The 25,265-nt window shown below is 45.6% G+C and overlaps 1 protein-coding gene across 1 annotated transcript; it reads left to right on the top strand.

Moving 5' to 3' along the window:
• Positions 1 to 21,238: 21,238 nt before the first annotated feature.
• On the top strand, positions 21,239 to 25,002 carry LOC140217348 (sulfotransferase 1C3-like). The gene is made up of 3 exons (XM_072287877.1): positions 21,239 to 21,386; positions 21,472 to 21,593; positions 24,964 to 25,002. The coding sequence occupies exons 1-3, from the start codon at positions 21,239 to 21,241 to the stop codon at positions 25,000 to 25,002; spliced, it is 309 nt and encodes a 102-aa protein (XP_072143978.1).
• The last annotated feature ends 263 nt before the right edge of the window (positions 25,003 to 25,265 follow it).

Below are 25,265 nucleotides of genomic sequence, written 5' to 3' on the forward strand. Positions count from 1 at the left end.
GCGTGATCGCCTTCTTCAAAGCTACTGCAACCTGTCGAACAAGACCCACCAGACGACCATGCCGCCATCAGCCTCAAGCACCACAACACGACAGGATGACCTGCGAAAGGCAGCAACAAGGAAGCACCGAGCAACACATTACACGCTTACTAATTCCGAGGCTGTTTACAGCCCTTAATGCTCTTGACCGCGCCAACCCCTCGTCAAGATGCCTACGAGAGGTAGAAGCCGTTCTTACAATGGAGCCATTGACGTCGGCATCTTACGCTCCACAGGGGCGTAGCACTTCACAGTAATAATCATGGCTTCTGCAACGACAGCCTCACCTGAGGTGACCTTCCACGATATTTTTCGCGCACACACCATATTTCAGTGGAACGTTCGCGGTTTTAGCTCAAAACTTTCAGATTTTCAGCGTACACTGTAAACGGAAATACCTCCGAGGTGGGAGTAAAGCGCTTGTCCTCTAGCGACCCCCCGGTTCGGAGTTTATTATGTTCCGTATGATCGGAGTAGAATTTTTACTCCGTGCCAGCGGAATTTTTGCGTGGAATTATGGGAGTTTATTTTTCTGCCTTTTCTTTATTTTTTGCTTTGCAATGGACGGAGTTTTTTTGAGGTGCAACGGGAGTATAAAAAGAGGCATCGCGTGAGTTTGCGTGAACAAATTTACATGCAGAGGCTGCTGGTCAAATTTCGAAATACGCACATGAGACCGCGTCAAATTCGACGAAACAAGTCAATGAAAGCACATATATCATGACATACATAAACATTTCAGAAATACCCAATGCAGAAATTTGAAAGACATCCTACGTACACGCGATACTCAAGAAGCAACGGTGCCAGTATATATAGCCACGATACTGTGTGCCTCGAAACCGCCTAGGGAGCAGCTGTGCTGTTTTAAGAATTACGACTCACATGCTCGTTCATACGAGATCTGCCTCGCTGAAATTAACAGAATACCTTAATCAACGCAAAACTGTTAATTCAGTATAGTGAGAGAAAAAAAACTAATGGCGTAATTTTTCAAAATTATCATGCCATTCTGTGAGTGCTAAAGCGACTTCGCACACTGCCGGCGTTCGCGGCCAAAAAGTTGTGCGTTAGTTACAGTAAGCAAGTAAAATTTAAGTGCGTGTGCTCCATAGCAAAATTAAATTTTTGCGATATAGTGGTAGCGTAGCAAGAAATTATTACGTGTGAGCTTGACCTGCAGCAGCCGACGTAACACCAAAAAATGCGCAGTCATACATTTTATACACCGCACTACTTGCTCTGCGTCCAAGCGATCTCTCTCGGTTGTGAAAAGGAGCAACATTGCTGATCTGTCGAGTGAATCCTTAAACTCGGAGCCAGCAGGCATGCGTCTAAATCAGTGTCTCGGATAGAGCGTAATGTTAATGCAATATCGGAAGCAACGACGTGACCAAAACCTATATGCGCGTTAACAATTCGATTCACATCGCTCAATAAGAAGCTTTATTTACAGTTACGCATACTTATGTCCTACCGTTTTTTTCTTCGGGCGAGGATATCCGGTCACAGATACATAAAAACATTTGCTTGCACTCCGGTCTTTCTCACTGGCAACACAGCACCGCAACGAACTTGAGGTACGCCATTCGTGCGCGACTAGCATGGATGTCGTCGCTCGAACAGTGGCTACTGTTGCCACTGCTACGCGGTCCTTTCAAACATTACACCGGACGTTGTCACCATGTATTCAAAAGGACATACAAGTCGTATTTCACGTACTGAAGAACACAAGCCAGGGTCACGAAACACGAAAACACAGTCAGAACCTGAGCCGACATCACGAGCCAGTGAGCAGCTTCGAGGTATACCTAAGCCTTTTTCCGCACTTGAAAACGTTGCTCTTGCATTCATCGTTGTCAGCAAAGTGATCAGAGCTAACGTACTTGAAGCTGAGCTACAGTGAGCTTCAGGCATGCCTATAACACTTTCTGGAAGGAAATACTGGAAACAAATTGACGAAACGCTGTTCCCGGAACGACACTTCACAGATGTTAACAAACCGTCAGCCATGAGCACTGCCGGCTCCGCCGAACGCGCCCGGTCGCTGGCAAGGCGCACAGTCTCATGGGAAGCGCCACGTGACCAACCAGTTTCGGCGGAGGGGAGTTTTTTAAAACTCCCTGTCGGAGTTTCACGGGAGAACAAGATTTTGAAGCGGAGTAAAATCGCGTCATGTCGCCTTAATACTCCCGCAGCTAGCCAGCGGAGTGAAACGAAGGAATGGCGCTGTTTTGCTCCGATACATCGGAGTAAATATTTCAGGAGGGGAGGTTATAGGGCACATCACCTGTTAAAAACTCCCAGGTGGGTTTATTTTCGTTTACAGTGTATTTCCGCGTAAAAATTTTCTGCGTATCACTTCCCGTTCATAGTCATCCCTGAGTCGCGCGTCGAGGAACATTTCAGAAGGCAAGGGTACAATTTTCATCATTCACAGCGACCGGATGAGATCAGCAGATTACTCGTCGACTTTCGCAAGGAGATTCTGGCCTACGTGGTTGATATTCCGCTTCACAGTGGCAATGAATATGTGTGTGCGATAACATTAATAGGCCAACAAGAGTACACTCTCATTGAAGTATACCCAGAGCCAGGCAGGCCAATAGACGCTTTGAAACTTGAAAACTTGATTGCAACGACAACTTCTCCACCTATTATTTGTGAAGACTAATGCTCCCAGTGAAATTCGGGGCAGCTCAAACACATGTGCACGAGGATCCAAGCTCGCAGAGCTTCTCTCAAACTATTCAATTGAACCTCTGAATAGCGGCAGTATAACCTACCTCAGAGGAGCGACGACTACGAGCAGCATTGACGCGACCTTCGTAAAAAGTTTAGTTGCCCGTAAGTTTGCCTGGTGTAGCGACTTAGAAACACGCGGGAGTGACCATTGCCCAATTTTTATATCAGCGCTCAGTATGAACATGTCACCAAGAAAATTCCTTAGAAAATCTACAGATTGGGATCCATACAAGGACGCTGCAAGCTGGGCAATTACTGCTGCAACCCAGGACGAGGAATTACTCACGACAATGGCTCATTGTCTGATGAAATGCACACGAAGTTCCACAAAAAAGGTAGCTTACCGCAAATTGACGAGGAATTTGAAAGATTGTGTGCCATACGCAGGCGAGCTGAAAGGAAAGTTTTACGCACGAAATGCCTTGAAGACCTCCGTGCCTGCCGACGGGCGAAACCTCATATCTGGTGACACCTGCATAAACGTAGTCGCCAAAGATGGCGCCACTTCTGTTCCACGTTGGATGTGTGTCCACCTGTAGCCAAAATTTGGAGGATCCTTAGAGGTATGCGTACGCTACCCCAACAGCTACACCCCTATGCTGCACTCTGTCTGCATGAGCAAAATTCCCTGAAAAAAATATCAGATGAATACTGCGGACTACTACCAGCGGGTGTAAGGCCTTCGATTTCCTCCACAGATAGCCAGTCTGGCATCCTACAGGCGGCAGTGCCAGCATGAGATATGCCTTTCACAATTTAAGAGCTCCCCACAGCTATCCCTGAATCAAACAGGCACACATCTCCGGGTCATAACGAAATAAACTATGAAGCCATCGCAAAGCTACCCCGCACCTCCCGCTTACGACTTGTGGAATATTATAATTCTTCATGGATGTCTGGTAAGGTCCCAAGGGAATGGAAGCTGGCAAACATCGAGCCGATTCTGAAGCCCTTTAAGCAGCCAACAAGCTACACATCTTTCCGCCCCATCGCACCACTGAGCTGCGTAGGCAAGCTTATGGAGCGGTTATCTACAAACGTATTACATGGTTCCTTGAAAGCCACAGTAAGTTTTCCCAAGAACTGAACGGCTTCCGCCAAAATAGGTCTGCTATTGATAATGTCATCGCCCTCATGTCTTTACTTGAGGAGGATATTCATGCAGGGTGCATCGCGACGGCCGATTTCCTTGATATCAAAAGAGCTTTTGACTCTGTTTTTCAGCGCGCCATTCTCGCAGCTTTGGCTAGCCTTATCCTCTGAGGAAAGCAATACAAGTGGATAGAAAACTATTTACCAGAGCGGAAAATAATTATGAGTACTCCGAACGGACCTGAACTGTCTTACGCAGGAGAGAAGGGCGTACCCCAGGCAGCTGTGTTCAGCCCGCTCCTATTTAATCTCACCCTGATACACATAACATGTAACCTGCAGCGACGAGTGCACATCACAATCTATGCCGGTGATATCTGCATCTGGGGCGCATCAAGTTCGTGCTATATCACCCAACAACGACTTCAAGAAGCATTGCTGAAGCTCTTCATGTATTTGGCTCCCCGAGGTCTTCCCCTCTAGCCAGAAAAAAGCACAGCCATGGCCTTCACAAGAAAGAAAACGACCAAATATCCGCTCTTACTCGGTGGACGACCGCTGCCGTAGATACGGTCTCAGCGATTCCCTGGAATTGTGATAGACAAAAATCTCTCAAGTCTGTGTTGGTCACCTCAGGTAAAAAACTACGCGCGAGGATTGCTGCAACATTGCAAATTTTCAAATTCATGGCGGGAACACGATGGGGCCTAAACTGCCGCTCAATGGTATTATTTGAAAAAGCCTATATTGAAGGCACATTGCGCTATTGCCTACCGGTGCTTCAGAGATTATCATCAGAAAACAAGAGGACTCCGGAAGCCGCGCGGAACAACTGCCTACGGATCTGCCTGGTCAGCCTCGGGTACAGTAGCGGAAGCAGTATGTATACCGCTAGATATCATAATGCTCACAAGGGGTAAAGCTTGCGAACACGGACAAAAGAGAAGTGTACACCACGAAAGCCGACTATCAACTCTTCTCTTGTGTCCGTGTTTGCACGCCTCACCCCTTCTTAGCTTTATGAATCCTTACGAACTACCTCAGCTTTCTGTCGTTCTATGCCAGATATCATCGCTTGCCAAGAAACAATCAGTGCCCATCTTAGGCATGTGCTCCAAGGGAAGAAGCACTTCATGTACCGCGTCCACGTAACCCACTGTGAGTCTGGCTTTGGCCAAGCTGTGCAAGTCTTGCACATTTCTCCGCTCATTCAGCTACAGAAATTACTGCCTCCGGCTTTTCCTCTCTGGACACTTTCGCCTCTAGATATCAACCAGTTAGTACCAGGTGTAAATGGAACAAAAATTCGCATGCCACACGCCGTGCTGCTGCAGATCACTCTCCTCTACTAAGCCGAGAAATATATTCAGCACACCCACATCTACACTGATGCGTCAAGCACTCGGGAGACTTCCTCCTGTGGGCTTTATGTGACCTCAAGAAGCCAAATGCTTTCTTATCTGCTGCAGTGGAGGCCATCGTCAACGACAGCATAGCTTCGCGGCATCAAAGGAGCTGTCCTCTATATACTGCGATCAATGGGCGACTTTCACTTACTCTAAAGGAGCACTACAAACATTGTGCAGTCTGTTAAAAAAACTATCATCAGCCTGTTTCTTTCGACATTGCGTACTTGAGTCACTTGGCCATTGCATCAGGCCACTGTACCAAATTTCAGTGGATACCTGCTCATTGAGATAGTCTGGCCAACGAAAAACAGATGAAGCGGCACGCAAAAGTCTTCAGCACCAAAACTATAAACGGATTTATTTCGCTAGATCTCATGCTTCCCAACTAGCTAAAAGATTTGCTTCTGTAGAAAAGGGCCGGATGTGGAGCTTGCCGACCTGAAATTGCGCTTTCTTTTACTCAATCGAAAAAATCTTAGATCGAGAATCCCATCCAACATTCCTCGTCATTTGTAAAATCTATATTATCGTCTTCTCCTTAACACCGCCTATGGAAACGGCTTACTGTACCGCTTGGGTCAAGTGACAAGTCCCCTATGCAACAAATGGGGCTCAAATGAAAGCGTGGATCATATCCTGTTTAAGCGTCGAGCGTATGTCGTCGAGCGTGCGTTCTATGAGCATCGCATGCATTCACTTATACAAAGCCCTTTGTCATTTGACTGTGCCTTAGGCCTTTCAGCCTGCCTGACACAACAATGGCGTGTGATGAACTTTTTATTCACATACTTCGAAAACATTGGTAAACTCGACAAACCTTGTCACCCACATGTGCCTTTCATGCAGCGAATTCTGTCACCTCATTGTAGGACGGTGCATACACTGAAGGACATTACCACAGAACGCCGTTCCCCATGAGTAAAAAAACTCAGTGCCCATGTTTTTTTTTTTTTTTGCTTATTCGTTTTTTTGCGCATCTCTCCTCTCTTTCTCTCCCCAATTCCCTTCCTCACGCCGAGTAGCATGTCAGCGATGTCTGTACGACGGCTAAAATCTCTGCCTTTCATTAAAGGGTTCTCACTCTCTCTCTCATGCTCCAACGGCTCACATATTCTTTAAGGTCTGTTTGTTCGCTGGTTCTAACGCATTCGTAAATGGTGGTATGCATTTTTCGATGACGGAGAGACTCTTTCGGCGATGCGTTGTAGCCATTGCGCTGCTTTAAAATCAGCGACTGTCCGCTTCGAGCGCGAGATGTGTAAGCGTTACGCCCTCCATTCTTCACAATACTTCTAATTTTATTGCCGCATTGTGGTTCATGCACTTCCCAAAACACATATGGCGTCGTTTTAAACAGATAAAGTGGTGGCTGCGACACTATGAACGCCGTGCTTTAGCGATTCTTGACTGCGATATACTGATGATTCCTCAATACATGTGATACCTCGTTACATTAACCGGTTGGCGTAAAGCACTCAGCAACAGGAAAGAAAATCTTAAGCGCTCATATGATGCCGCACTATACAACTGGGGCGCTATAATGCAGTGCTATTCCAAACATTTCTATTCCGATTCTGAAATCAGCCCTCCGCGACTGGTCAAAAACTTTTTTGGATCACTCACACTTCACCTGTGTATCATGCGACGGGTCACGACAACCATGATTGCTTCCAATCTGACATGATGTGTACAGACTGATTACGCATGATTCGACCGAACAAAAGAAAAGTAAATATTTCTGACTCGACGCCTTTTCGCCGTTAATCCTCTGCTATTGATCAAGTGGTTTCAGGCTGCACCCGCCTCACCTGTCTGTCATTCGACGTCACAAAACCGCGAAAACTTATTTCGTAAAAGTGACGTGTACGCGTCAAGGATGCATTATTATGCCGAATAAAATTGCAAATTGTTCCCTGAATAGCCGCAGGCTACCCAATTCTGAAACGAATAAAAGATGTCTGCGACCGATCGCTCAGGCAGTGGCTACTCGCACACGCATAAGAGCATGGGCCTATATGCGTACAACAAAACGTTTTGCATGGCCGTATAACGTTATGGAACACTTTCGACAAGTTTGCGACATCGCTCTGCCAACTCTTCTTTGCTGAGGATCCGTTTTAGCGGGATTTTTAACTGCGCGTTCCATGCCGCCGCGATTTTAGACAATCCAACGCAAGCTAAGTAAGGGAAAGCCGACCAATCCCAGACGCCGGCACCTCCTTTTTCAAACAGCTTTCTATTTTCACTGCGCTGACTTGGCTCCAACGACACCCTCTGCACTTCAGCGTGCTCCTCGCCTTTTTTAAGCCAATTGGATCAGAAAAACCGCTCAATGTAGGAAATGTTATTCGATTTGAAAGCAAACTCTTACCTAAGAGGGCGTTTGATTGGGATGTTGAGGCAACGCTTTGGGTCACAGCCCGAAGCATACGGTGGTGGTTACGTAAGTTTGACGTCAGGAGATTGATATAAAAATATATTCGAATTGTGTTACGTTATACGGCTCCTGTTATTACGCGTGTAATTGCATCACTGTGGTTGCGACTGCGGTTGGTGGTTGCGTCAACAACTTTATCTGTTAATGGGGTGCCCATCTATTATGTGAATACACCAGTACGCAAAAATAATTTTGGCTCGCGAGTGAATTCTTGTGAATTGTTAATGTGGTTATCTGCTACAAATGCGAATGGGAACCAGAGTATAACAAGAGGGCCAGGTGTAATATTTCAGTCGCTAGACACAGGGCGTCGTAAAACTGAGTTCCTGGTGGCTAATATAATGCGCTATTTAGGGTGGTGTTGTTATCTCGATGGTGAGTTGCTGCCAATATTTTCACAAGAAAAGAACCTATTAGGCGTGGCACTGAAAATAATTTAAAATTATTTGCATGATTCGTATGCGCATAGTCATATAAAAATCTCCTTGCTAAAATTTTTACAGTTTTAATATTACCGCGGGAAAAAAAGCCTGCGTGAAGCCACACAACAATACTGTCGCTGCGCTGTCAGTAATAGTGGCGTACCTTTTTTAGAGAGAAACAAAAGGCTATTTCTAACTCGACCTAGGCTATCAAAATATCATTCCAGAAGCCTCCCAGCTCTTGTCGCGTGCCTAGAAAGGACTTGGTTTACGAGAAAATTGCGTATGAATTGCCCGCATACTTTAAAACCATTCAACTACTCCACCACCCAACCGAGAAGTGCTGACGTCTGTGAGTCAAACGGCATCCGACAGAGGACCCTACGACTTTCTGCGAAACACGCAAATGCGCAGTCATGGACACAGAGAGTCAAGACAGATCGCTGGATTCGTCGCTGCGGCTGCTCTTGGTCAGCTGGCGTGCACCGTTCTGGAATCCCGCGACGCTGCATCGACGTCGCATTCTCTGCTACTCGCGGTTTGTGCGAGTTTCGCGACCCAAGAAAACCAGCGCAGCACTACGAGATAGCGAAACTACTGAAGGGCAAAAGTGCGGCAGCGCAGAGTGAAAAAAAAAAAAAAAAGACACCTTTCTACCGCCCGCGTCGTTGCCAAGGGTGCAGTCAATTAGTCTTTTCTTTTATTAAATACAACTCGACAAGTTGCATTTTCATCGCTCTTACAATGCAATGCGATGATCTGTTGATTACAAGTGGTCGCGCACTAATGAGACAATTAAAATGGTGAGTTCCTTCGTCATCGGGCCACTACTTGAATGTTCCGGCGGAAGTCCTTAATCGTGTCCTGCATTTACTTCAATTTCTCGATTACTCAAGCTCAGTTCGTGTTAATATTGACGTGTTAGACGTGCTCAAGCAGTCATCTATAACTTCAGCTTGCTCCTTGTTGGCCTTTAGTGCCCATTTAACAAGACCTAATAACAATCTTGTATTTAGCAGAGAATCGACAAAATGGCAGGAATCTATGCGTGCAAGCATGCGGCGAAGGCGAGTCAAAATAACTATGTGCTTTACGTTAATTTTCAACGAATACAAACACTTTTATAAACAGTGCAAGAATAGCAGGATGCTGAGTTGCACAACAAAAGAGCATGCATTCAACGCAAGCCACCAAAGATGTGCCGAAACAGAAGCTGCATTTTACGATCCTCTCACGTGCTGTACAAATGTTCACGTTTCGTGCGAAAATGCAGCCTTCGAGAATAAATTGTCAGCTGCATTCAAGTTTCAATTCCAAACAATTGGCCCAAATCGCTCACACCGAAGCGTCGTCACGTACGTCTCAATGCGCGTCCCCGTCGATCTTTCAAGCTAACGCGGCGACGCTGCTGTCACCTACAGTCCGATCTCACTGCCGATACCCTGGGCAGCAGTTCCTGGTAGAGGTGGGATGATGGGCTCGATTCAGAAAGCGGCTTAGAACGTCGCGGCTCACCAAAATGAACCCATTATTTCGAACGGCTCACCTGCTATCTGAAACCTGTACCCTGCTTTAGGCATAGTCCAAGTTACGCGGCTTTGAAAAAAAAAATGATATATATGTGTTACTGGAATTAGCGGGTTGTAGGCATATTGGCTATGGATCATCATCATCAGCCTGGTTACGCCCACTGCAGGGCAAAGGCCTGTCCTATACTTCTCCAACTACCCCGGTCATGTACAAACTGGAGCCATGTTATCCCTGCAAACTTCTTAATCTCATCCGCCCACCTAACCTTCTTCCGCCCCCTGCTACGCTTCCCTTCCTTTGGAATCCAGTCCGTAACCCTTAATGACCATCGGTTATCTTCCCTCCTCATTACATGTCCTGCCCATGCCCATATCTTTTTCTTGATGTCAACTAAGATGTCATTACCTCGCGTTTGTTCCCTCACCCAATCTGCTCTTTTCTTATCCCTTAACGTTACACCTATAATTCTTCTTTCCATAGCGCGTTGCGTCTTCCTCAATTTAAGTAAAACCCTTTTTGTAAGCCTTCAGGTTTCTGCCCCGTACATGGTAATGGTAAGACACGGCAGTTATACACTTTCCTCTTCAGGCATAGTGGCAACCTGCTGTTCATGATCTAACAATGCCTGCCGAACGCACCCCAGCTCATTCTTATTCTTCTGATTACTTCAGCCTCATGCTCCGGATCCGCGGTCACTACCTTCCCTAAGTAGATGTATTCCCTTACCACTTCCAGTGCCTCGCTACCTATCGTAAACTGTTAAACATTACTTTAGTTTTCTGCAGATTTATATTTAGACCCACCCTTCTGCTTTGCCTTTCCAGGTCGGTGAGCATGCATTGCAAGTGGTCCCCTGGGGTACTAAGCAATGCTATATCATCAGCGAATCACAAGTTACTAAGGTACTCTCCATTAACTCTTATCCCCAATTCTTCCCAATCCAGATCTCTGAATACCTCCTGTAAACACTCTCTGAATAGCATTGCAGAGATCGTATCTCCCTGCCTGACCCCTTTCTTTATTGGGATTTTGTTGCTTTTTTATGGAGGACTACGGTGGCTGTGGCACCGCTATAAATATCTTTCAGTATTTTTACATACGGCTGGTCTACACCCTGATTCCGTAATGCCTTCATGACTGCTGAGGTTTCGACTGAATCAAACGCTTTCTCGCAATCAATGAAAGCTATATATAAGGGTTGGTTATATTCCACACATTTCTCTATCACCTGATTGCTAGTGTGAATATGGTCTATTTTTGAGTAGCCTTTACGGAATCCTGCTTGGTCCTTTGGTTGACAGAAGTCTAAGGTGTTCCTGATTCTATTTGCGATTACCTTAGTAAATACTTTGTAGATAACGGACAGTAAGTTGATTGGTCTATAATTTTTCAAGTCTTTGGCGTCCCCTTTCTTATGAATTAGGATTATGTTAGCATTATTCCAAGATTCCGGTACGCTCGAAGTCATGAGGCATTGCGTATACAGGGTGGCCAGTTTTTCTAGAACAATCTGCCCACCATCCTTCAACAACTCTGCTGTTACCTGATCCTGCCCAGCTGCCTTCCCCCTGTGCGTAGCTCCCAAGGCTTTCTTTACTTCTTCCGACGTTACTTGTGCGATTTCAAATTCCTCTAGACTATTCTCTCTCCCATTATTGTCGTGGGGGCCACTGGTACTGTATAAATCTCTATAGAACTTCTCAGCCATTTGAACTATCTCATCCATGTTAGTAATGATATTGCCGGCTTTGTCTCTTAACGCATACATCTGATTCTTGCCTATTCCAAGTTTCTTCTTCACTGCTTTTAGGCTTTCTCCGTTACGGAGAGCATGTTCAATTCTATCCATATTTTACTCCCTTATGTCAGCTGTATTACTTGGAAAGTTCTGCCAGTTCTATTCTAGCTGAAGGGTTAGAGGCTTTCATATATTGGCGTTTCTTGATGAGATCTTTCGTCTCCTGCGATAGCTTACTAGCATCCTGTCTAACGGAGTCACCACCGACTTCTATTGCACAATCCCTAATGATGCTCATGAGATTGTCATTCATATCTTCAACACTAAGGTCCTCTTACTGAGTTAAGGTCGAATACCTGTTCTGTAGTTTGATCTCGAATTCCTCTATTTTTCCTCTTACCGCTAACTGTCGCCCGTCAGTACAGTGTATTTTGTTTTGACTTTACCCATCGCCGATTCCACGTCTTCATAGAAGCTTAGGACGTCCTGGTCATCATGAGTGGATGTAGGGGCGTAGACATGCACGACCTTTAATTTGTAACTGTTATTAAATTTCACAACAAGACGTGCCACCCTCTCGTTAATGATATAAAATTGCTGTATGTTACCAGCTATATCCTTATTAATCAGGAATCCGACTCCTAGTTCTCGTCTCTCCGCTAAGCCTCAGTAGCACAGCACGTGCCCGCTTTTTTAGCACTGTGTATGCTTCTTTCGTCCTCCTAACTTCCCTGAGCCCTATTATATCCCTTTATTGCCCTCTAATTCCACCAATAGCACTGCTAGACTCGCCTAACTAGATAACGTTCTAGCGTTAAACGTTGCCAGGTTCAGATTGCAATGGCGGCCTGTCCGGAACCAGGGATTCTCAGCACCCTCTGCTGCGTCACAGGCCTGACCGCCGCCGTGGTCAGCTGCTTCGCAACTGCTGGGGACTGAGGGCCGGGATTTTGTGGTTGTGTTCATATAGGAGGTTGTGGCCAAGTACTGCACCAGGGTGGTCAATCCGGCTCTGGTGAGAAAGTGCGTTACCGGTTCTGGTCACCGGGATCAGGCCACACTCCAGGCCTGTTTATGCAATTTTATCAACACGCGGATTTTTTTTAATCCGGTGGAAAATTGTGCTGCACCGGGATTCGAACCACGGTCATCTTGCACGCTAGGCAGATGTTCTAGCTCTACACCACCGCTGCACCCTTGGCTATACATGGTGACTATTTAATCATTTCTTCTTTTAAGAGAGCGAATTTTTAATAATAAGGAACCGTATTTTTTGTTGCGATGGGAATTATATGGACACTCTACCCGCATTTCCGCCGTCGTGGTCGCTGTAGGCGTCGGTGTGATGTTCCGATTAAAGGGCCAGTGCGATAACAAAGTCGGGGTCTGCGCGCCGTATGCGGTGGGCGCGAGTGAAAGGGTGTGAGGGTGAGCCGAGGTGTGGCTTGATGTCGCGGTCGCAAGGGAAGAAGGCGGGCAGGAAGCTTGTCAGTTTCTACCGCGAGTAAGGCATTGCGGGTCATCTAAGTCAGAAATGATTTTGTGAGACGTACTGAAATAATTTAAATTGGCATTGCCGAAATTTCTGCTGCTGGTAATGGACACAGGAACCAGCGCAATGTCTGCACGCGTGTTTCAGCCCACAACCAACCTTACAGCTCAGTTGTGTATTTCTAAATATTATGTTCGTCAAGGTGCCCTTGCTACAAACTTTTTCCTGTTGTGTTTAAGCGCCAGTGAGTAAAGAGTTAAACATGCGCGAAGATCGTAACAGGGTGGGTAGCGCGCTGTTAAGTAATAAGGTGTAGTGGAAAGTAACCTTGGTAACGCTTAGCAACCGAGCTCTCTTGAGTGAAGCTAGCCTAGCAGGACTCGTTAGGAAACTATCAGGCATTGTTTGGGTTATTGAGGTTAGAACAGGTCAGGCTTATACAGTGCTGACAAATGGCCAAGTCCTCTGCTATAGAGGACTTCCAGATAAGAAGCAATATGAGGTAGGATTCCTAATCCATAAGGGCATAGTGGAACGTTGATGATTTCTAGAGCATTAAGGAGAGGGAAGCGGTAGTCGTAATAAAGCTAAAGAGGAGAAAGAGAAGGTATAGAATAAAGGTAGTACAAGCCTACGCTCGAACCTCCACTCACAGTGATGATGGAACACAATATTTTTATGAAGATGTTGAATTAGCGATGAGAAAAGTGAAAACTAAGTATACTGTAGTAATGGCGATTTCAATGCAAAAGTGGGGGAGAAGCGGACTTTGGAACAAGCAATTGGCAACTACGGCGTCGATTCTATGAATGCTAGAGGAGAGATGCTGGGAGAATTCGCAGAAAGGAATATGCTGCGAATAATGAACACCTTCTTTAGGGAGCGTACGAACACAAAGTGGACCTGGAAAAGCCCTACTGGTGAAACAAGAAATGAATTTGATTTCACACTTTCTGCCGATCCCACCATAGTGCAGGATATAGAAGTGTTAGGTACGGTAAAGTGCAGTGATCATAAATTAGTGAGGGCTAGGATTAACCTCAATTTGAAAGAAAGGGAGACAAAAACTGGTCAAGAAGAAAGAGGCCAACCTACACGCGGTAAGAGTTAAAGCAAACCAATTCATTCTGGTATTTGCAAACAAATATTAAAGAAATTCAAAACATTTACCCTAAGGCAAATTACTAAATGCGCGTTCTGTGTAGGGGAACCATATCGTAGCATCAGAGTAAAAAGTACGACAATGTGCACTCACATACGATGTGTGTTGAAGAAGTACCGAATCTTGTTCTATCCCACGTAAGTTAATGAAGTGCAAGACGCTTCTTTCGGTGGAGATATGGAGGGGAGCACACCAACGTGCGTGCTTGAATTTTTTTTCCGCCCGCAGAAAGCCTCAGTTGCTGGCAGTCGACCTATGAGTGAGGACGCGTAGTGAGCGCTGGTTGGATTCCAGTGAATTGTAAAATGATTTAACAACATGAGCACCGATATTGCATCACTTCGGCCAAAAGCTTGGCAATACACATGCGGAAACTATTGGGAAGACTCAACAGGCTTCCGGTGACGATGCCATGAGCACCTCGTTGATAAAGGAGTGGTATAACCACTTCAAAGATGGCCGCACATCAGTAGACAGCAAACCGCGTTCAGGCAGAGCCTCAACAAGCCAAAATGAGAATGTCATTGAGCAAGGGCGAACTTCCTCATCCAGGACCTTCGAGTCACAATCCTAGAAGTTGCGAAAGAAATATGGATCAGTACGTGAAATTTTGACCGAGGATTTGGAAATGAGGATACTGTCCGGAAAATTCTTGCCGTAACTGCTAACGACGGAGGAAAAGAAACTCCGTCTGGAAATAGCACAGGACCTGCTGGACAATGAAAACAGTAACCCCAACTTTCTGAACACCATAGTCACAAGTGATGAGTCGTGGGTTTATGAGTACGACTAAGAAACGAAGAAGCAGTTGTAACAGTTTAAACATGCAAACATAAACGCACGGAAGGTCCGCAGAAATGTCAAGATTGCGTTTGAACGTTTTCTGCTGCTCCCGTGGGTGGTGCGCCTTGAGAACGTCCCGCGTGCCCAAACCATCAGAAACGATTGCTACCAGGAGGTCCTTCGTCGCCTTCGGTATGCTGTGCGGCGCAAGCCACCGTGTATGCGTGTATGCGTCACGATAACGGATCTGGCCATTGGGCGCATCTGAGTCAGGCTTTCTTCGCCAAACACAACACTCCTGTGGTTCCCCAGGCTTCCTACTCGCGCAATATGGCTCGCTGTGCTGTTTGGGTATTTCCCAAAGTCAAAGTGCCGCTAAAAGGAAGCCGAATTGAGTCAAGTGAAGACACCATGCAGAATGCACGGTTGATCGTCATTCCAAAAGAAGCATTTGAGAAGTGTTTTCCAGAATAACGGCAGTGCTGGGACAAGTATGCATTCCCAAAGAGACCAGTTTGAAGGCAATTAGGATTTTCCACCTCCTGATCAATAAATCTATTTGTTGTGTTTAAAGGTGCGGTACTTTTTGAACACACCTTGTACACAGTACGCACCTTTGGGTGAATTCCGGAGCTCATGCTGATTTCTCTGAATAACGAATACGGATATGGAAGCAGAAGAAACTCGCGAAGAGCATACAAAATGCTTCCTGGAAGACTGTACGCGCTACCATGCGACCCTCACTTAGTAACGAGCAATCAACTCTGATTCAGATGTTTGCTGCAAGGCAAGGACAATATTACATGATCTAGAAAAGTACTGATGCCTAACGTAACAGTTGCGCGTAAAAACGCTTCGGCACATACGCCTGTTTACGGCACTCAGCATTACTCTATCCACCGAAGAACTTTTATCGAAGAGCGGTACGTGCCCAATCTCTCATCTACAGTGGCCAATATAGGCGTCCAATAGCTTCGTTGAAGGGCGCCCACGCCGTCCTACATCTACAGTGGCTCATGTCGACAGAAAAGACGCGCGTTGAAAAGAAGCACATGTTTACACATTACCACATACTCTTTGACGCACGTTAGTCCTACAGTTAGCTTTGACCCCTGTTCCCCCAGCACAGCCATCCCGATGATCTAACCAATATGTCATGGACTACACAGCGACCCAGGTTCGCCGAAAAAAAAAAAACAGTTGGATACAAATATACTTTGATAGGCAGATATGTAGCCTCCGCAAAGTTTGTAAAGTACCCAAAGAATGTTAACGCCATAAAATTCAAAAGTAAGAGCTTTTTACGACTACGAGCCAAGTTATTCCAGCATCCGATACTATTCCCTACTTCACTCTTCGTAGCCCCTCTATAGCATTCCGAAGACAAAAGCAAGTACGCCATTTCGTTCTTATGATTCAATATTTAGTACAATACTTACTGACCAATGTACCAGATCACTCCTAATTACAGCCTTCCTGAATACCAGATTCATGTATTTTATACCCTTTTCTTTTTGCATGCAGCCTGCCCGCAGGTCTACTTGCGTGTTACTTTAGCCTTTATATAACTGTGTTTTGTATAATGCTGCCCTTCTCCCTAAACCAAAAAAGTTGACAGAAATGGAAGCGGACAAGCGACCGGAGAATCAATGGAGGTATGTATGAAGACACAAATAAAAACAAATTTTGCAGTTTCTCCCGAAAGCTTTGACAGCAATAGTGGGGTTACGTGCAGCACTTGAACTTCTCAGACTGGGGTTTTCTATATGCAGTTACGACATGTTGGCTCCACGCAGCAAGCAAAACAAATGCTGCTGGACAAACGGAAGTGTCCTTCCAGCTGCCGGGCGCAATACAATGCTGGTTTATTCAGGGCTTTCGGGCGTGGCATACGCAGGCATCAAACAACGTTGGCGCACCATCATGAGACTGACGAAAAAAGAAAACCGTCAGTGTTAGCCAGCGCCCCATGAAATGTAACATATTGTTAGTTTGTCGTTTACGGTCCCTTCCGCATAGACTAACGCATACACGCACTCCGCCCAGTAGGAACTCTTGCGTGCACGTAGTGGGTGCGCATGACGTCATGTCGGCTGTGGGAGGCCGAACGCTATGCAGCATGCGCAAATGATCCCTTGAGCGGAGCAGTGAGCTGGCGTACACTTCGCTATGTCACTTGTTCCGTGAAAATCACTCCGAATCGCTCGAAACCTTCTAAACATCACTGATATATAAAGAAGAAGATGACGCTTAATTCCATAACCTCTGAAGGAGCACGGCGAAGCGTTGAAATATCCCTTCCTTCTATAGTAGGGCACCATTACATTGATGGCAGCGGCGGCAACGGCGGGAGCGCGCCTTGAGTTTCGACACAGAGAGAGAGAAAGGGAAGGCAAGCATGTTAACCAGTCAAAAGTCCGGTTGGCTACACTGCGCGGGGGGAAGTGAGTTGGGGAATGAACTTGCTCTTGCAATAATGCAACAAACGAGCTTTTTCGTTGCTAGGCTTCCGGTATGTAGGTCAAAAGACAACTGAAGTGATGCTTGGACAACCCAATTAGCGCTTCCTGTCGATCAAGAAAGACAGCAGACATCTATGACCTTGCAGAATCACGGCGCAATTTCCGGTGGACCTGTTTCTTTTGGGCAATTTCAATAACACTTTCAGTTACCTCTAATCAAATCACTTACATCGTAAAGCAGCCTCTATATGAGTGGTCTGTCGGACAACTTGCCTGTATATAACGCTTTAGAACACTCGTTAAATAATTTTCACAACGGCAGCGATTCGTCGAAACTCATTTTGCTTCGTGAGAATACTGGACATATTGTCTCGCTCTTTTTTCTTTAGATGTGACCTTATTGGCGTTCATACAAGACACAAGAGTAATTTCAGTGACGTTCGTAGAACACATTTGTAAGGTTCAGCATAAACTACATACCTAATAAACTGCTAAGGCCATATTTGTGCACACACTTCTAAGTTCGTCTACACATCACTCGTGACCTTGCCCTCATTTTAATCAAACGTAAACAATGTGCCTTCTTTCGTTCACCGAGGCCTCCCGGACAGCCTGCTACAAGCCCTCTGTGAGAGAGATAGAATTAAGTTTTCTTCAGAGCATGTGCAGTCTGCGACCAAGGTAGGCGGCTTCCTTATTCCCGGTAGCCGCTGGAGAGAGAAATAAACTTAATTTAAAGAGCCGACGACGAAGTTCGTTCCAGATGGGCGGCACCCTTGGTCCAGAACACCGTTGTCCTTCGCCGCCTGTCGACCCTGGCATTATTATTATTACTTAAAGCATTATTACTTAAAGGAACAACCTTAAAAAGGTGACATGAAGAACGCTAGACAGCGTTAGGATGAACACCAGTGGCGTTTGTTACACCAGCTTTTTTACCCCTTTCCTGTTCGCGCTTTCGCTTAATGCGACACTAAAGAAATAAGTCACTGTTTCACCCAAAAAGTCAAAGCATTGATTGCGATAGGAAACCGTTAGATGCAGTAATGCTAGTAGTTTTATTAGCTCTATAGAGCGTTGTGCTGTAAATATATCCTTACTAAATTACCAAGCAGCGTGCCATGCACGCAAGAGCAAACATGGTGGACACGTCTCACTCGATGAACGCGGACCCTCGCCGTCAGAAGGGTGGCGTTATGAAGAGCAGTAGCAGCAGCGAGCTAACTCCCCTTCGTGGCTGCCGCTCGATTCAATACGAATTCGGCGTGCGAGAACACAGCGCACACGAAACCGTCAGCGAACTTTCGAACCCACTGAAGATTAATTACCTCCAAGATAGAACGCACGCGGCCGCGCTCAGCAATTCTATGCGCAGTGACGGCCGGGATAGAAGCGGAGACGTGCGCTACTCTGCCCCCCCCCCCCCCCCCCGCCCCCACTCCGCCCTCGTGGCGCATGCACGTCTCCGCGCTCCATCCTTGCAAGCAGGATAAGTCGGAGTGCATCCCCCCCTCCTTCCTTCTGTAAGCGCTAGAAGACATCACCGCTCCAAGCAACCATCCTTGTCGGCTCACCCTCGCACGCTTTTCCTCTCACCTACAGCATACGGCGCGTGACCGCGATGTTATCACACTCGAACCTCATACAAAACCTTGCTATCGCTGCAGTTGCTATCGCCATAAAATGTTATTGCAGCTGATTCAGTAGAAAACCCTTCTACGATGCCAAAACTGCCACTGTCACTGATCGATGGCGCTCGGTAAGCCAGAAAAGGCGCAACAATCAAGGACGTCTGGCGACGCAGTCTTCAGTTTCCCGCGCCAACTCTCCGAAACGTCACTGATATTGGCGAAGACTGCTCGGAAGAGTTTACTTTTTTTTTTACCGCAGGAGATGGACTGCGTTGCCTTCCGGTGGAGCCAAAGTGCGAAATTCTGAACTTTCAAGTGGTTTGTAAGCAACTCCCAAACGTGAAAAAAAAATTGTTTGAAAGCCGTGACATCACGCTGGTGAGCCGGCCCTAAGGTAACGGCACAAAATCCGGAAAAAGAAACTTCGGTGTGTATTTTTTTCTTCTAGTAACCAATCAGTTGATTCAAAAGCAACGATAATATAGTTCTTCGAGAGTACGAGTGATCATTTTAAACTTATTCAGTGTTTCTTTGTAGTGTTCCTTCAACGTACGAATTCAGTATAGCCCGAGAGCGAATTTTTGCCTTTCGTCGACAGTCTCAAACATGTAACAAGCACGCGTATTGTAACATTTAACGATTTTATTTCTGTAGGATATTGTTAATTTACTTCTGCAGCTGTAAGGGTGCTGCATGCGTTCGAGGGTACCAGAATCCCGCAACTCTTGCTCTAAAACGCTTCCGCATCGTAAAAACTCGCGAACGCTGTGCTGTCGCCCACTGAGATACCCTAGGGTGGCGGGCTGACATTTTAATGCTCTCTAATAACAACGCTTCCAATTAGCCGGGTTTACACGTCTATTGTAAAGTCGGCAGGTGGAAGGCCCTGTAGCGGAGATCCGCGCGCAACCGTAAAGCAGCGGGGCGTCATTAAAATACCTGCTTCAGAACATGTGCACTCAGGATTTTGTCGATGGTTTCACCTATGTTTTCGTCATCTTTCAATTCCAGACCGGAAAATTGCCATGCGAAGACATTAATAAGCCTCTTTTTTGTTGCATGTTGTGATGGAAGTGACACAGTTTCCGTGGAATTTTCCAGAGTTAGGAACTACACAAGGCCACACGTACCGTGAACGTAGGTCAATGCACTAAATTGAGCTCGATATAATGTTTTTGTACACTTTAATTACAGTGCACTGTAGATGATGAAGGCGTCTATGTACAACAACTGTCATTTCCGACGACTCTCGCGGCGCCCAGCGTCTGCTCGCTTTATTAATCTTTTTATTTATTTAGCATCGTCTCCTCATGGTACCGAAAATATGACGCTCATTAGCTGCTAGGGGAACTGAACAGCCTTAAACGACACGACGAAGAGAGGACACAGACTGCAGCATGCTGTCCAGCTGCTGGGAGCCTTGTATCGGCTGTACGCCTGTAGTACCTTGCCTTACGAACAACCACGCAGTATCAGACACCTGGGCCCCTTGGTTGCCTCCGATTTCAGCAGGTAAGCTGTTTCATATTCCTAGGGATGGGCAGCGCAACCGGGACGAAGGACAAAAGGAAGTACACGATAAGAGCGCAGTATCGAACCTTTTGTCCTTTGTCCGGGTTGCGCTGCCCCCCCTAGGAATATGTTCAGTCACCAACTCGCCCAGCTTGCTGTGTTAGGCTATTCCACTCTTTCTTCTTCACTGGTTCTCTCCTTTAAGCACTTTACGTAGTTTAGGTGCATCAAGGTACTTGATCAAAGTGTTTTATTTGGGCGTTTGTTCATATTTGCTAATGAATGAAACCATAAAATGTAGAGTGCACATTAAATTGGCCTTAAATATACCTGTGCGTTGAGTTCTCTTTGATGTGTGGTGAAGGGGCTAGAAGCCATTTCTTTTGTGTAAGAAGGTTCTGAAGCCCTACAAACTACAACATTAGAGTTTTGACCCTCAATACCTACAGGAAACTTTCGCACTGCCAAGTAAATTTTCGGGGCTTGCGATCCGCTACTCCATAGCTCACCATTTTGAGTGCCACCATGAGTGTGTAATTGCGCCTGGGATAATAGGAAGCATGCTTTCGACAGGGAGTCAGATGGCAGCAAGGAAATAAAAAGACATTGCAACATATTATTGTGGTGTGCTGGCAACGATCCGTGGCCGGCTAACATATCGTATGTTCTCTTACAATACAAGAAAAACCAAAACAACAATGGTAATCAAGTCATACCGGGACATTGATGGAATATAGCTGAAAAGAAAGTTCACAATGGCATCATCCACGTGGCCATTAAGTACATGCCGAGGCCTGGCAAGGTCTTCATCGTAACTTACCCCAAGTGCGGTACCACATGGATGCACCACATCCTGTGCAGCATACTCACGCACAGACTGCCGCAGTTCAAAGGCCGTGACTTCATCACGCAGTTATTCGGAGTAACCACCGGTATAAACTACAAGATAACCAGAACAGGCCCCGCGCTCGATCCCCTCCCACCATGTGTCCCCAGTTAATGATTTCGAATACGTAGATGTGACGAGGAACCCGTACGACTGCGCCGTCTCGTACTACCACTTTCTCAAAGCCAGTACGCCGAAAAAGATCACAGAGATCTCCTTCGAGCGGTACCTAGACGTGTTCCTCTCAGGAAAGGTGAGAACTTTCATTTCCTCCATCAAATGTTTTGCCTCAGAATAAGTACGACCTTAACAAACAGCGTTTTCTACCAGCCTGCTACAGAAATTTGTTATTCATTGCCTTGAAACGTCCCTGATATGAGAGGAAAATAGCGATCGATTTCGTCGTCTGCGCAACGATAAACCATAAACCAGGAGTGGTACTCCGGGTTGATCTCTATCGGAGCTAGCTTCAAAATCTAGAGATTTCGCGAGGCTCGGCGCTGCACTCGTTGAAGTATCCGAATGGTACTGTGCGAAGATAGCACGCTCGCCCAGTGCCAGCAATGCGGACACGCGGACGGACGTCAATAGCGAGTTTTAGCGAATCCTATATTTGGGTAAACGCAAGCGGACTCACAGTTTTACCCCATGAGCGGAGGCGCAAATATAAACGGCCTGCACTGCGCAGCCACCTGGTGGCGCAGGGTTCATGTAGATAAACACAAAGCTAAAATTGCAGTAACTAAGTGTTCTCTAGCGAAGTGTATAATGCACGCTTACCGAGAACATTAATAGAAAAGACACCAAGACGCTCCGGCTCCCATACGGAGGCCTTGCTCACAATGAAAGTCTTTCATGGTAAACAAGGCCCCCGTATAGGAGCCGCAACGTCTTTGTTTCTTTTGATGTTTTTGGTCGGCCTCAGTTTTACCTTCGAGTATGAGCACTCCCGACCAGACGTGTTTTCGTCGAACTCTTAATTTATTTAGGTGTTTTCTATTTCGCTGCTTGTGCAAAGCTCTGCGTCATGATGTGCTTGCACCGTGGAGGCCATTCATGTTTTTACATCAAAGCCTGACGTGAAACGTCCCAGACTCATTGCAAGCAAGGTATCCAAAAAATGTGCGACGGCTCTGATCCGCTTTCGGAAAACACTAAATAAATGGTTGCTGAAAAAAAAATATCCTATGTAGTGGGAAAACAAAAGCTGCTGAAGGACTTGTGAGCCATAGATACATGTCAGAAGAGCCAACTGTAAGGAAAACATCACAGTTTGTAGCACAAAAATTATATCTTGCACATGACTATACGCTGTCAGAAACACTTAAATGCCTACTACAAGCGAGAACCGCAGGTTGTCATGTAAGCTCCCTCAGTGAAACCGCAAACAAAACTTTCATTACCCATTTATTTTATGTCACACTTCTAAAATTTTTCTGCATGCATCGTTTTTGATAACCTGCGCTACTTTTTCTGGCAGATGGAGAACAGTAACCGGTTTTTAACAGTCAGTTGTTTCGAATTATTTGACTTTGATTATTGAAATTTGAAAAAAAATTTGATAATCGAAAAATACAGAATACCTACGCTTTGAAAACGAATGTGAATATGTAATGTATTATATTTGACCCGTACTGAAGCTTTGAATATGCACCCAGCCTTAATTTAAATTCAAAACTACTATAGTGCGTTATTCCGTTATTGCGCTACCTGTATTTCAAGCAGTAGACTATTCCAACTCTGAAAGATTCCTTAAGAAAAATGCCATGATTCAAACATACTATAGACGGATTAGACGCCATAATTTCATGTAAATACGCGGGACAGGCATTCTGGTCGGTTTTTTCCTCTTCACGTTTCAATGTATGCTGGTGGTCAATAGCTAATTTACGGATGTCTCTATAAGAGTTACAATTGACTACTTCACCGTAACAGGCAGAATCTTTGTTTGAGCCGACATTTTAGAGATATCTGAGCATTTAAAGAAATTTGCTTAGCGCAGAACATTTCTTTGATAATTTTATCTTATTTACAAATGCCTCACAAGCACCGCGTCGGAGTATTATGTGAGGGGGACGAGACAACAGTTTTTAACGAACACACAAAAACATTAAGGATGAAGTATTATGCAATGAAAAAAAAAATGTTGTAGATTTGGTGTAACATGGGTATAACATTGAGAAAGGGGGTTGACCGAGGGGCCCGATTTTTATTAGTCATATCATAAGAAGCCAACAAACACTGACACCAAGGACAACGTAGGGGAAATTACTTGTGCTCAATAAACGAGATGAAGAAACGATAAATTAATGGAAATTAAAGTGGATGAAAAAACAACTTGCCGCAGGTGGGAACCGAACCCACAACCTTCGCATTTCGCGTGCGATGCTCTACCAATTGAGCTAACGCGGCGCGGTTTCCCCATCCACTTTCTTGGGTATTTATGTGTCCTAGTAGAACCCTAGGGGGTGTTAGCCAGCGCCACCACTCAGACCTTGGCGGCGGACGTGGAACGTCCTTTTTGCCGCAGGCGTCACGAGAACGTGATCTTTTCGAGTGAAGGCAACTGGTCAATAAACCCACATATGCTACCTGAAGGCATCAATGTAGCCGGATTCGAGACCCTCGTTATGTAATAAACGAGAAGAAAGGGGATTAACCGAGGGGCCCAATTTTTATTAGTCATATCATAAGAAGCCAACAAACATTCACACCAAGGACAACATAGGTGAAATTACTTGTGCTCAATAAACGAAATAAAGAAACGATAAATTAATGGAAATTAAAGTGGATGAAAAAACAACTTGCCGCAGGTGGGAACCGAACCCACAACCTTCGCATTTCGCGTGCGATGCTCTACCTATTGAGCTACCGCGGCGCTGTGTCCCCATCCACTTTCTTGGGTATTTATGTGTTTGGGTATTTATGTATTTATTAAGGCGAAGTGAATGAAACTGAATGAAAGTGGATTAAAGGAGATTAAGGTGAGTGCAAATTAGAGCGAGGCGTGATGGACACCTGACAATGTGTGGCGTCACGTATCATGAACGTAACCAAATAATGGGGAAGTCAAAATGCTTTCGCATTCAGTTCACATAAGGATATTTAAGTGATCATAAATTTTTAAGGTTTAGGGATGCTATAACGGCTTCCAAGTTTCATTATTTGCTCATGCGCTTGTATACTTCATACTCATAGAAAACTGGAAAGACTTGTGCCGGAAAGGGGAAACGAAGAGTTCTTTATTAAGGTGGATTGTGCTTGGTACAAATTAGAGCAGGGCCGGTTAATGTGGAATAAAGTGTATGATTGTGGACTAAGGTTGGTGCAAATTAGAGAAAGGTGGTTAAGGCTGGTAAAGATTAGAGCAAGGTAGATTAAGGTTGATTTTGTTTGGCACAAACTAGAGCAAGGTGGGTAAATGTTGATTAAAGTCGATATGTCGAAGTGTCAATATTGTTATACACACAAAAAATGGGCTCTCAGCCCCTATTTTAACCCAAAATTTCAATGTGAAATCGCTGCCTCTCAACACCTCCCACCGACACCAACCAACAATTTTGCAATGCTGTGTGACGTCAGCAACTTAAGGTGTAACTTCTCTGTCCTCTGCTTTGAAACAGTTCGAGACCACGTCGGACGTCTTCCTCCACAAGCTCTAGCACCCAGAGCCGTAGGAACGGTGTCACCTCAGAATTGTGCACGCAGTTCCTTCACTTGCGCGATAAAAAGCAATTGTACACCACGCAGATGCGCCGATACGCAAATGCATAGATGAAACGGCGCATGGCGGACATAGCTTATTTCCAGCTCCTGTAATCAATCATTTCCGGTGTGTGCAGTGGACAGAAGCATGGCCTAAGAGACCGGCGTCTGTTACCCGAGAGGTGCGTTTCCGGGGGTTCCTATTTATTTCATCACCACT

This window comes from Dermacentor andersoni, chromosome 1, assembly GCF_023375885.2.
Source record: "Dermacentor andersoni chromosome 1, qqDerAnde1_hic_scaffold, whole genome shotgun sequence".
NCBI lineage: Eukaryota > Metazoa > Arthropoda > Arachnida > Ixodida > Ixodidae > Dermacentor > Dermacentor andersoni.

What these genes read in the sequence shown, in the direction of transcription:
- LOC140217348 (XM_072287877.1), top strand. Translation starts at nt 21,239, where the DNA reads ATGCCGAGGCCTGGCAAGGTCTTCATCGTAACTTACCCCAAGTGCGGT. An exon ending in GTTATTCGGAGTAACCACCG is followed by an intron (nt 21,387 to 21,471) that starts GTATAAACTACA and finishes TCGAATACGTAG; the next exon opens with ATGTGACGAGGAACCCGTAC. An exon ending in ACGTGTTCCTCTCAGGAAAG is followed by an intron (nt 21,594 to 24,963) that starts GTGAGAACTTTC and finishes GCTTTGAAACAG; the next exon opens with TTCGAGACCACGTCGGACGT.